This window comes from Dermacentor silvarum, chromosome 3 (genome assembly GCF_013339745.2).
Source record: "Dermacentor silvarum isolate Dsil-2018 chromosome 3, BIME_Dsil_1.4, whole genome shotgun sequence".
Taxonomy (NCBI): Eukaryota; Metazoa; Arthropoda; class Arachnida; order Ixodida; family Ixodidae; genus Dermacentor; species Dermacentor silvarum.
This window is the reverse complement of record NC_051156.1, coordinates 67612444-67625996: the sequence shown is the minus strand read 5'-3', so window position 1 is coordinate 67625996 and position 13553 is coordinate 67612444. Positions and strand designations below refer to the sequence as shown.

The 13553-nt window shown below is 52.0% G+C and overlaps 1 protein-coding gene across 1 annotated transcript in view; it reads right to left on the bottom strand.

Annotated features, from left to right (window-relative positions):
* LOC125944254 (uncharacterized) overlaps positions 1–12139 on the bottom strand; it is a 64033-nt gene extending 51894 nt beyond the window's left edge. Inside the window, exons 1-2 of the mRNA XM_049664602.1 lie at positions 12026–12139; positions 11124–11363 (exon numbers count right to left, since the gene is read on the bottom strand). Of these exons, the coding sequence (XP_049520559.1) occupies positions 11124–11363; positions 12026–12139 (354 nt within the window). The remainder of the gene's footprint in view (positions 1–11123; positions 11364–12025) is intronic.
* Between the last annotated feature and the right edge of the window lie 1414 nt (positions 12140–13553).

Here is a 13553-nt window from a genome sequence, read left to right as displayed (position 1 = left end):
TGACTGCAATTTCACAATAACTGCAATGACTGCTGATCACACCGTTTTGCTACCACACATAAAGCAATTCATCCGCGAGGAAGTTGCACGTCAACTTTCCTTTGTCGCCCACACACCTGAGCCCGCGCCGTCATCTTTAGATCCACCTCTTCGTCACGTCATTGAGACGCAAGTTGCCCAGGCACTACCAGCTGCCCCTCCAGCGTTGCCTGTCACTACGCCACTAACTTACGCTGCTGTTCTTGCCAGACCACAGGCCCCATCTCTTTCTGGCACCTACCAGGCCACCGGGTCCTTCTACACGTCGCGCCACCCTCACGCACGGTGCCCCATCCTTCCTCGCCCTCCGGACCATCTATTGTGAACCCGTGGCGTACCATTGATAACCGGTCCATATGCTTCGCGTGTGGTCTTGCGGGCCATATAGCCCGCCACTGTCACCGTCGCAGCTTCCGCTCTCAAAATGGTGTGGCTTCACCAACCTATCAAGGTGCTCAGCATTCACCACGAGTTCCTTCTCCTGTCACCGACCAGTTTTCTACACGCCGCCCGTATGACTCACGCCGGTCATCTTCTCCCCGTCGCCGATCCATCTCCCCGATGCTTCGCCGACCTAGCCCCGCACGAGAGGAAAACTAACAGCCGCAGTTCCCGAGGCAAGAACTGCGCCGTCATCGAACTCTCCAAGACCTCATTTTTACCCGCCTAACGAAATTGATTTATTGGTAGAAGGTATCGCCGTACGTGCACTTGTCGACACAGGAGCTGTTGTTTCTGTAATTAGCGAAAAATTGTGCCGCGATCTGAGAAAAGTGACCACCCCGCTTACCGATGTTTCTCTGCGTACGGCGACCTCGCATCACGTCAAGTCTACCGCTCAGTGCACAGCCCGTGTAATTATTCAAAATTTTATGTACGCCGTTAAGTTTGTCGTCCTGCCCCGATCATCCTACGACGTAATCCTAGGATGGGATTGTCTGTCTACTCATCAAGCCCTCGTGGACTGCGCTCGTGCCGAGCTCACATTGTCGACGCCGTGCCCTGACCTCGACGACCACACTCCCCCTAAAGTGTTTGCCGCGGCTGACGTCCACATCGCCCCTTTGTCCGTCGTTCCGGCGCCTGTGTTTTCGCCTGCCGCCACCAACTCACCTGTTTTGTTTTCGCCATCTGCAGCTCCTGCTCGGCAGGGGCGAACGGGAGAGGGCGTCTGCATCCGAATGTTTCCGACCAGAGCGATACATGACGCGGATGTCGTATTCCTGAAGGCGCAATGCCCATCGAGCGAGGCGACCACTTGTATCTTTCAGTGAGGACAACCAGCACAGGGCGTGGTGGTCGGTCACTACTTTAAATCGGCGCCCGTACACGTAAGGACGAAATTTCTCTATGGCCCAAATTATGGTAAGACATTCTTTTTCAGTGACAGAATAGTTTCCTTCTGCTTTGTTGAGAGTTCGGCTTGTATAGGCAAACGACGTACTCTTGAAACCATCTTTCCATTGGGCAAGGATAGCGCCTAACCCGACACCGCTGGCGTCCGTGTGGACCTGAGTGGGTGCAGAGGGGTCGAAGTGTCGCAGTATAGGAGGCGACGTAAGGAGACGGCGCAATTCGTTGAAAGCGTTGTCGCAAGCAGGACACCATGCCGATAGGTTATTACTGCCAGCGAGAAGCTTGGTGAAAGGGTAGATGATCATAGCGAAATTGCGGATAAAGCGTCGGAAATTAGAACATCGGCCGATAGAGCTTCAGAGATCTTTCATGGTACTTGGTTTGGGAAACGCTGAAACGGCTGTAAGTTTGGCAGGGTTGGGGAGAATACCGTCCGTTGAAACAACATGACCTAGAATCGTAAGCTTTCGAGCAGCGAAGTGGCATTTCTTCAAGTTCAGGTGCAGTACGTATAACGCTTTCCTATACTTCATAAAATAATTTCTTCCAAACGGTGTCATTTATCTACACACATTAAACTTCGTATGCACATTGGCGCCAATGTCACCCGTAATTACTTACTAAACTTGCTTTAGGTGACAATTAAAATTCTCCCAGAATGGCAAGCTGAATTCTGCTGCAATCGTAAAACACACCTATAATGCTCGGGACTGCTTGCATAAGCAATTTACTGCAAAGGCCATAACTCACGTACACACTTCCAACATTTTGTACACATTACTGATGACCTTCACCTTATGATTATCAAATTTAAACCAAGTGTCTCGTTTAGTTTCACGAGAAGATCAAGGCAGCTACGTACTCCATGTAACGCATAAAGAACAGGCAATAAACAAGAGCTCCGTAGCCATTTGCAGAGCTTATAATTACTCCAGAGGCGGCAAAGTTTTGCAACTCATTTTGTTTAAAATGGCCCCATTCTCACCAAATTTAACTTCGTTGTGACATTGAGTTGTTTCGGGACACTGGGAAACATAGCTGAAAATGGCGTATACCCTTTCAACAGCATGTAAAAATTATATATATTTTTTCAAAGACTGCGAATACCTGAGGCTCTTAAAACCTTGTTCACGTAGTTAGAATAAAAAAAATATTATCCCTTCAGAATATCAACATTGTGGCACGTTATTTCAGTTCTTTCAGGACATTGGGAAAACATCCTGCGCAGTTGATACAATGCTATTTTCAAACTTTGTACCACGTCATTAAGTAATTTCGACGGCAAGGTCTTCTCTGGTGACATCACAAAGGTTCGGATTACATGTGATCTGGGTATCTATTTGGCGTCTTGGTCAAATAACGGCAGTTTTGCGCCTCCAAAGCGCCGTAGCGAGTGTCAAAAGTTACCAAGGTGTAGATCTCAACGATGCAAGATGCGATAATTAGTCGCAAAGTAGGTAAAACCAACGGTGGGCCCATTTTAAGCAGCAATATAGTAAAACCTTAACGTCGTTGCATCATCTTTGTGAAGGGCCCACCCTGCCCCTTCGTAAATAAAAAAGGCGTGTCAAAGTCGACGCGAAAGAGGATAACGTCAGCCTACATAAGCGTTAAAAAAATGCACAGTTTCGCCCTAAGGGCGAAGCAATCAATGCGATAGCAACACAGCAATGTCATACGAAGTAAGGTGAGCGGCTTTGGTAGCAATATGAATTGTAGTAAACATGAGCTGATTAAGTAAGCAGGTGTGCTGCGGCGTAAGTACACCGACATGAAGAGAGACTCGATGACCACGAGAAGGCGCGTGTGAAACGGTGGTGTTGATGAGAAGCGCTTCCCGTGGGCAGCGCGTGCGAAGGGACACACCTGTAGCGCTGCACTGCCGATCCGGGCAGCATTGCATGTGTAGCGTGCGTTGGAAAATGTGGCCCGACTATTACTAACTGCATGAACAAGCGTGGTGTGAGCGCGCACAAACAAACACGAATAGATCACACTGAATGATTGCAGACAACGACTGTCAAAACGCTGGCAGCAAGCATACGCCGCAGCGGGCGAAGGTACGTGCGGTCTATCGCTTCAACGGAAACTGAACGGCGAATGCACGGCGCATAAAGGTCAGAGCCGTGTGGAGATAAGAGATGGTGCGGACGAGCGACGAGCGCGGTTGTTGGCAGAGTAGAAGTGCGCCCCCCCCCCCCCCGCTCCCTCCGGCGCTGGCTTCCTGCTTCCTTGCTTGCGCGTGGGAGATGAGTGCGTTCGCTCTCCGTGATAGCGCGCGTCCCCGCACGCTTCCGCTCGGGCATACGGCGCGCGGCGAAGATTTTATCTATAGGGAACCTCACGGCGACGACGACGGCGACGGCGACGCCGACGGCAGAAATCCGGTTGAAGTGACCATATAACTGCTATCGCACTAAAAGCAAATTGGAAACTAGACATGAATAAAACAAATAGCGGGGCCTAAAAATCTATGGTATGACAATGAAACAGAAAAGTGGTCGCAGTTTCACCTGAAAGGCGAAGCATCAATTGCGATAGCAAACTTGTAGAGAGCTATACGGAGTATGAGTGAGTGAGTAAACTTTTATTGTTCGTAAGGGGTGACACCGGAGCTCCGGTACCGCTCGTAGGCGTCCATACGGAGTGATGATATTAGCTTTATCAGCTGTATAAACTTGGACATGCAGCAGCATCGGCAACACGCCGAACTGTTGTCGACGCCATCGGCGTTTTGCCCGCGTTCGCTCAAAATGCGTGCGGCGTTGGTGACTGTTGCCGGAGCCTCTGATATAAATAGGCACTTGGTGCCGCAGCTAAACGTCGCCTCCCTTCCCTCCCCCTCCCCCACGGCTTCTCGCGCGTCGAAAGAAGGCGCGTTTGCTCTACATATATGGTGATTGTAAACGAGAAAAGAGACGCCTACTTCTGCAGCCCTTAAGCGAGCACGGCGCAGAACGCGCGTTTGTTCTCCGCCGTGCGTTCACTCCCCGTGAAAGACGCGCCCCTCGCGCCCTTTCACTCGCACATACAGCGTTCGGCGCGCGGCGACGATTTCTTCTCCAAATGACGTCATACGGAACCTCACGGCGACGGCGACGGCGACGGCTACGGCGACGCCGACGCCGACGGCAGAAATCTGCTTTTGAGTGTCCATATAATTGCTATCGCAATAATAAAATAATGCAAATAATGCCAAATATCGTAAAAGTATGTAGCATTACATCATCTTTATGGCCACCAGTTTCAGTACATGTAATAACATATTGACACGTATACATGTTTATCTTTCACCGGTGGCCGCTTTCCACCGGCTAACAAATGTTAAACGTTATCGCTCGGCGCAGGACGCGCCTGTATCGGAAGTTTCTAGAACGTTATCGATGCTTTTTCCATTGCCTGTTTTCACCGACGCTTATGTTATCTGATTGGATGACCGACGCGAATTGTCTAGAACTTTCTGGAAGACACGCGGGCATCAGGGATTAATCTGGAACCTTCAATGACTCAGGTATATAAGCCGACGCGCTTCGCCGCTGATCAGATTTTCGACGATCGCCGACTGTGTTCGCCGCTATCGTTGTGCTTTGAGTGTAGCTTGCTTTTGTGGGCACAGGTTCGCCCAATAAACAACCAGTTTCGTCATACACAGTTTTGCGACTGTTTTCTCTACCGTCACTACTACGTGACATCTGGTGGAGGTGCTAGTGCGTTCATGCAGCGAACGCCCCCGCAAAGCCGCGATCCAAGCCCGAAACCGGAGGACGAGACCAACGTCCCCAAGGATCAGCGAGCTAGCGGTAGGCAGCAAGGACTTGTGCCGGAGTTCGGACTTCTTCCCGAAAAGACCACTGCAATCAAGGCCAAGTCAACGACCAAAATGGCAGCACCAGCGTCCCCCATCCTGCTGCAGCAACCTCGGGAGCCACCGACTTTTCGTGGATGATCCGCTGAAGACCCTGAAACCTGGCTGGAGACATACGAGAGGACCGCGACGTTCAACAAATGGAGCGACGACGACAAGCTGCGCCATGTTTATTTTTCATTGGATGATGCTGCTCGGACCTGGTTTGAGAACAGAGAGACCACCCTGGTGACGTGGGACCTATTTCGTGAGAACTTCGTGAGGACTTTCACGAATGTCGTGCGAAAATAAAGGGCAGAGGTTCTCTTAGAAACCAGAGTGCAATTGCCGAACGAGAACATCGCAATCTTCACGGAGGAGATGACTCGCCTCTTCCGCCACGCCGACCCCGACATGTCTGAAGAAAAGAAAGTTCGGTTCTTGATGCGGGGTGTCAAAGACCAACTATTCGCCGGATTGATGCGCAACCCGCCCAAGACTGTCGCCGAATTTCTTTCCGAGGCTACAACGATCGAGAAGACGCTTGAAATGCGTGTCAGGCAATACAACCGCCGTGCCCTGACCAACTACGCCGACGCTCAAGCGCTAGGCGCCGACGACCTGCGCGAGACCATCAGAGCGGTCGTTCGCGAGGAGCTGCATAAGCTCTTTCCCAGGTCGCAGCCTCACGTGGCATCTATCGCCGACGTCGTCAAAGACAAAGTTCAGCGCTCACTTGGAGTTCCCGATATGCATCCACAATCGCCGCAACCCCAGCCGGAAGCGCTGACCTACGCCGCCGTCGCCCGTCGTCAAGGCCCCCCTCCGCTCTCGCGCCAGGGCCCCGTAACGCCACAGTTCCGTCGTCCACCGCCGCCGCCGCCAGCACGCCCACCCGTCGCCCAGCACAGCTACCAGAGGAAGACGGATATTTGGCGCGCCCCCGACCACCGCCCGCTCTGCTATCACTGCGGGGAAGCCGGCCATGTCTACCGCCGATGCCCATACCGCGAGATGGGCCTACGAGGGTTCCCCGTCAACGCGCCGCGTCCCGATCGAGGTGAACGACCGCGCGACATCGCCGACTACCTCGCCGGAGCCCAGTGGCAACCATGACGATCCTCACGCTCGCCGTCACCAGGCCGCTACATCTCGCCGCATCGCCGTCAGTACAACGGTCCCACCCGGGGCCGATCTCCCAGCCCATACCCGGGAAACTAAAAGCAGCAACCGATGGAGGTGCGGTTGCTGTACGACGCAATGCCGAAGATCCTCCGCCGCCGACGACGACGACGATTCGCGAATCATCACGACGAGATATCAGTACGCCGCCTAGCAACAGCCTTGACAACAGATCGCCGCCGAACGAAGGCCTTCCGACGCGACGTAGCAGCAGCAGAGCAAGCCGACGCAGCCGTGATCCGACGCCACGACTTAACCGCAACGCCAGACGCCGGTCTACCGATCTATACGTGCTCATCGATGGTCATAACGTCACTGCTCTCGTCGACACTGGCGCCGACTATTCAGTTTTCAGTGGCGCGTTCGCCGCCAAGTTAAAGAAGGTGAAGATGGCCTGGCAAGGACCCGATATACGGACAGCGGGAGGTCACCTAATAACGCCGGCTGGAATCTGCACAGCGCGAGTCACGGTAAACAACCGCACTTACCCGGCGAGCTTCGTAATCCTGCAGCACTGCTCCAGGGACGTCATCCTAGGCATGGACTTTCTACACCAACATGGTGCAGTCATCGACTTAAGGTCCAAGTCGATAACGCTTTCAACACACAAAGCGATACCGCCGGATGCAAGCATCAGTTACCATGCCTTGAATGTGCTTGAAGAACAAGTCACCGTTCCGCCTCGCTCAAGCGTAATGATTTCCGTCGGTGCCGAAGTATCTGCAGATAAGGAGGGCGTCATCGAGGGCGATCATCACTTAATGCTCGACCGTGAAATTTGCGTCGCTAGAGGCATAGGTGAACTACGCGAAGAGAAAGCAAGAGTGATGCTCACGAACTTCAGCCACAAATATAAGCACATTAACAAAGGCACCACGGTCGCCTACATCGACGAAATAGTACAAGCCAGCAGTGCTTTCGCCTTCACGGATTCTAGTGCACCTTCAACGACGACTGTAGTACCTGAACCAACTTTCGACGTCAATCAGAACCTTCCCAATCATAAGAAAGAACAGCTAAAAGCTCTGCTCCTGCAATACAAGGACTGCTTCTCGTCGTCGTCTAAAGTTCGACAAACCCCTGTCGCCAAGCACCGCATTATAACCAACGAATATGTCCGCCCACTCCGTCAGAGCCCGTACCGAGTTTCGGCGCGTGAACGCGAGGCCATAAGGCAACAAGTCGACGAAATGCTACGCGACGACATCATCGAGCCGTCCAAGAGTCCGTGGGCGTCCCCCGTGGTGTTAGTAAAGAAGAAGGATGGAACCCTACGTTTCTGCGTCGATTATCGTCGCCTCAACAAGATCACGAAGAAGGACGTATACCCCCTCCCACGGATTGACGACGCCTTGGATCGACTCTACAACGCAAAGTATTTTTCGTCGATGGACCTCAAAACCGGCTACTGGCAAATCGAAGTCGACGAGAGGGACCGGGAGAAGACTGCCTTTATAACACCAGACGGACTGTTCGAGTTCAAGGTCATGCCGTTTGGTCTTTGCTCGGCACCTGCGACTTTCCAACGCGTCATGGATACAGTACTGGCAGGCTTGAAGTGGCAGACTTGCCTCGTCTATTTGGACGACGTCGTTGTGTTTGCCTCAAGCTTCGAAGAACACCTGCGGCGCCTTGAAACAGTTCTTCAAGCAATGAAAACCTCCGGACTCACGTTAAAGCCCGATAAGTGCCGCTTCGCATATGAGGAGCTCTTGTTTTTGGGCCACGTCATCAACAAGTCTGGAGTGCGCCCCGACCCTCAGAAAACTGCGGCCATCTCCAACTTTCCTCCGCCCGCTGACAAGAAGGCAGTGCGTAGATTTCTTGGACTGTGCGCCTATTACAGGCGCTTCGTCAAGAATTTTTCACGGATCGCTGAGCCACTGACGTATCTCACGAAGGCCGACGTCGAGTTCAAGTGGGAGACGCCGCAAGTCGAAGCATTCGAAGAACTGAAGCGACGCCTGCAATCGCCGCCAATACTTGCGCATTTCGACGAAAACGCAGATACCGAAGTCCACACCGACGCAAGCAGCGTAGGACTCGGCGCCGTGCTTGTGCAGAGGACTGACGGAGTAAAAAGGGTTGCAAGTTACGCTAGCCGGTCGCTATCGAAGGCGGAAGCAAATTATTCCACAACAGAAAAGGAGTGCCTCACCATCATCTGGGCTACATCAAAGTTTCGCCCCTACCTCTATGGCAGGCCCTTTAAAGTTGTGAGCGACCACCACGCCTTGTGTTGGCTAGCTAACTTGAAGGATCCTTCAGGCCGCCTCGCACGCTGGAGCCTGAGACTTCAAGCATTCGACATCACCGTCGTTTACAAGTCCCGGCGAAATCACTCTGACGCCGATTGTTTGTCTCGCGCCCCCGTCGAACCGCCGCCACAAGACGACCAGGATGACAACACTTTCTTGGGACCCATCAGTGCCGACGAATTCGCCGAAAAACAACGAGCCGACCCGGAACTAAGGAGCCTTGTAGACTACCTGGAAGGCAAGACCGTCATTGTGCCGAAGGTGTTCAGGCGAGGATTGGCGTCGTTTTTCTTGCAAAACGACATTCTCCTAAAGAAGAACTTCTCGCCTCTCCGAGCCAACTACCTCCTCGTGGTACCCTCAGCATTGCGTCCAGAGGTTCTGCAAGCTCTTCATGACGACCCAACGGCTGGACATCTCGGTTTTTCACGCACTCTCGCAAGGTACAAGAAAAATACTACTGGCCTCGCCTCTCTGCCGACGTCGCCCATTACGTAAGGACATGCCGAGACTGTCAGCGACGCAAAACACCGCCGACAAGGCCAGCCGGACTTCTACAGCCAATCGAGCCACCTCGCCGTCCGTTCCAGCAGATCGGGGATGGACTTACTGGGGCCTTTTCCGACGTCGACGTCCGGGAATAAATGGATCGTCGTCGCTACGGACTACCTCACCCGCTACGCCGAAAAAAGCCTTTCCCAAAGGCAGTGCCGCCGAGGTAGCCCGATTCTTCATTGAGAACATCCTCCTGCGTCACGGTGCCCCAGAAGTCCTCATCACCGACAGAGGCACGGCCTTTACGGCAGAACTAACTCAAGCCATCCTGAGGTACAGCCAGACAAGCCATCGCCGCACCACCGCCTACCACCCGCAGACGGATGGCCTCACCGAGCGCCTAAATAAGACCATCGCCGACATGCTGGCAATGTACCTCGACGTCGAACACAAGACGTGGGATGCCATCCTTCCGTACGTGACCTTCACATACAACACGGCCGTGCAAGAAACGACGCACATGGCGCCGTTCAACCTGGTCTACGGAAGGAACCCGGCAACGACGCTTGACGCCATGCTACCAGACGTCGCTGACGAAGAAAATCTCGACGTTGCCACTTATTTGCAGCGTGCCGAAGAAGGTCGACAGCTCGCCCGCCTGCGCATCAAGAACCAGCAGAGGACCGACAGCCGACACTACAATCTACGACGACGCTACGTCAAGTACCAGCCCGGCGACCGTGTTTGGGTCTGGACTCCGATACGCCGACGAGGACTTAGCGAGAAACTGTTGCGTCGCTATTTCGGACCATATACGATAATCCGACGTATTGGCGCACTGGACTATGAGGTCGTGCCTGACGGCATTTCGCAATCACAGCGGCGCCGGGCACGACCTGAAGTCATCCATGTGGTGCGTCTTAAACCTTTCTACGCCCGCTGACGACGTTAGGTACTTTGTTGCTTTGTTATTTTTTACGCATGGTGTTGTTTTCGCTTTCGTGTTTGTAGCATCGGGACGATGCTTTTTAAGGGGAGGGTATTGACACGTATACATGTTTATCTTTCACCGGTGGCCGCTTTCCACCGGCTAACAAATGTTAAACGTTATCGCTCGGCGCAGGACGCGCCTGTATCGGAAGTTTCTAGAACGTTATCGATGCTTCTTTCCATTGCCTGTTTTCACCGACGCTTATGTTATCTGATTGGATGACCGACGCGAATTGTCTAAAACTTTCTGGAAGACACGCGGACATCAGGTATGAATCTGGAACCTTCGATGACTCAGGTATAAAAGCCGACGCGCTTCGCCGCTGATCAGATTTTCGACGATCGCCGACTGTGTTCGCCGCTATCGTTGTGCTTTGAGTGTAGCTTGCTTTTGTGGGCACAGGTTCGCCCAATAAACAACCAGTTTCGTCATACAGAGTTTTGCGACTGTTTTCTCTACCGTCACTACTACGTGACATCTACCATGTACGTCGACTTTATCTTCTTTTGCGTCGACTTTGGTTGACACGCATTATTTTACGAAGGCTGCAACTAACCTTCGCAGTTAATCATTTGATGCACGTCACCCAATAACATCGCTGCCACTCATTACAAATACAGAATTGCTGCACCATCTGAATCTCGGAAGGTAGCGGGAAAATAATGTATACGTGTTTCATATAGCGCTTTTACAAAGGCAAAAAATAGAGTTTACCAATTTTTGTTTAACCCCCAATTTACCCACACACTACAAAACATTCCGCCTCATTGTCCATAGCAAGGCGTACATTACGTGTGAATAAAAACTCCGTGGATTATTTAGTTTCAAAGGACACCATCAAAACCAGCACATAACGTTTTTGAGAGCTTCTAGTCGCACTGAAGGATTCGCTGTAAAAGGTATTTGTCGTAAGCTTGGCCTGCACATCCGAGAAGGCAAGAAGCACTTTAAAGCTTACCATTGGAATCGGTTGCTCCATCGATGGAAGCTGGGTGCCGTCGCAAACGAAGGCGTTGGTTTCCCAGCAAGGATCCACCTGCTTCGTGATCATGTGGACCAGCCAACGCCGCTGCATCATACACTCGGGCGTGTGGCACGTGCCCACCCAGCGGAACACCGGTGGCTCCACCTCGTCTTCGGCTGGTCCGGCCTCCTTCCTGGGGTCGTACAACGGGGCATCCGTTGTGTAGTCTTCCGTCTGCACGCCGTCGCGAGCCAGCTTTGCCGTCAGGTCTTTCCGGGAAAGCTACATGCTGTACATGGGCAGTTTCGCACCAGCTACCGATTTATCAGCAGGCCTACCAGCTTTCTTCCGAAGCTTTTTTTTTTGTGATCTTGTGATAAAGCTTCAGAAGGTACTAATTTCTGCGCCTTCCACAAAAGCGACAGCGTAATTCGCAGGTTTAAAAAATTTTCCAACTCTTTCTACTACTGTCGTGAAATCTAGTACATTTTCGACAGACAACTGCTAAAACGCGAATAAATTTTACAGCACACAGGCAATATTTGTCACTCTTGTTTTGAATTTTTTTATTTCTGGGGGTTTTACGTGGCAAAACCAAAATATGATTATGAGGCATGCCGTAGCAGGGGAGTCTGTATTAATTTTGAACCCCGGGGGTTCTGTAACGTGCGTCCAATTCACGGTATACATGACCGTTCTTGCATTTGGCCCCCATCGAAATGTGGCCGCCGAAACCGGAACTTCATTCCACACCATCGGGCATCACAGCCCGACGCCAATGCCACTACGCTACCACGGCGGGCTCTTTTGTTTTCGTATTAGTACATTTGCACATCAGCATAGTCGAAAACACGCCGAGCACTTGACACTTCAGGTATACAAGATGTCTGACTCACGTCAGAAATTCGTTTGACGATTGTACCGAGGCGTCTTTTTAAAGGGGTACCGAACTCTTCCTCGAGCTTGGCCAAAAAACGCAGTCCGCGGATAGCATACGCTGCTGCGAACATCTCAACCAAATGTTGCAGTCGTGCGCTGCCCGTGGAGCTTGCAAGCGGAGCGCGAAGTTACCTTTTTCTCAAACGCTCTCTATTCAATAGAAGCCTTCTCCTCACTCTCTCGGGGCGCTATATCTTGTCATATAAGATATTCCCCAAACACGGCTGCTATTGGCCAATAGCTGACATCAATCAAGAAGCGTGTTTGGATCAGTGCGCTTCTTGGCACTGTTACTGTGTATAATTATTGCCGCTGTTTATTACACAGGCTGAACTAAGCGAAAATCTGCTTTCGAATGACGGTAAGAATCACGTACTTCCGGAAGAAGCCCACTATTGCCTGCTCACATTCGACTGCGGACACCCACGTAGGAACTAAACATTGGGCAGACGGCTTATTTGTGTAGTAGTCATCGAGTGTCACTAATTTCGACTGGTTTTGAGCATTCAACTAGCCTCGAATCATGCGAAACTTGAGGTCGGACCAGGCTTTCCACCACGCGCTCACTCCGGCCCGGTCCTGGCTGAACACCTTGGCAGGCTTCGCTTCGCGCTGAGCTATCGACAGCGCTTCAATATGCGCAAGTTGGATGGGGTTACTATTCGTCGGTCAAGCTGGCGCAGGACGAAAGTGTTTCGTACCACGTAGCACGGCCACACAGGAGCACATCAGCGCGCGCGCGAATTCAAGCCCTCAAGCCCTGTCGTGTGCAAAGCAAACGCTAAGCATACGCACTACATTTGCATGTAGATGAGGTCTGATATACCCCAACTATCATGCACCCAGATATATTAAATATGCAAATTCCACGCAGCTGGACAGAACCAAGGTAATGCTGGGGCGCTATAACGTAAAATGATTCCAAACTCCTGACGTCAAATTTACGTAACCACCGACGCAAGCATCAGGCGGTGACCCGCACCGTTGTCTGAACAACCCAATCAAACACTCTCCTCGTTTATAGGAGGTCACCTTTGTTCGCTTTCAAAAAAAATAAATAACAGTGTCTACACTCAGCGGTTTTTCTTATCTAACTGGCTGACAAGAGGCGAGGAGCATGCTCTAGTGGAGAGGGTTTCGATGGGGCCGAGCCAGCACAGTGAAAATAGATAACCGCATGAAGATAGTGGTGCCGGCTTCTCCGTTTTGGCCGCTTCGCCTTACTTAGCTTGCGGTGGCTGGTCGAAAATCGCGGCGACGGAAGGATAAGAATGCCGCTAAAACAGATGCTCAGCAAGGAAGAGTCGGCAGAGCGATGTCGTATGCATGCCGAAAGGGCTCGATAACGTTTTACTGCCACGCAAAAAGGTTTATCGTGCGCAAAAAAAATACATGCTCACCGGCTGGTGCGAGTAGCGAGGGCCCGAGCGATCGGCGGGCAGCCATCCTCTATTCCTTTCGGAACGGGGCAATCTGTGGCTATTC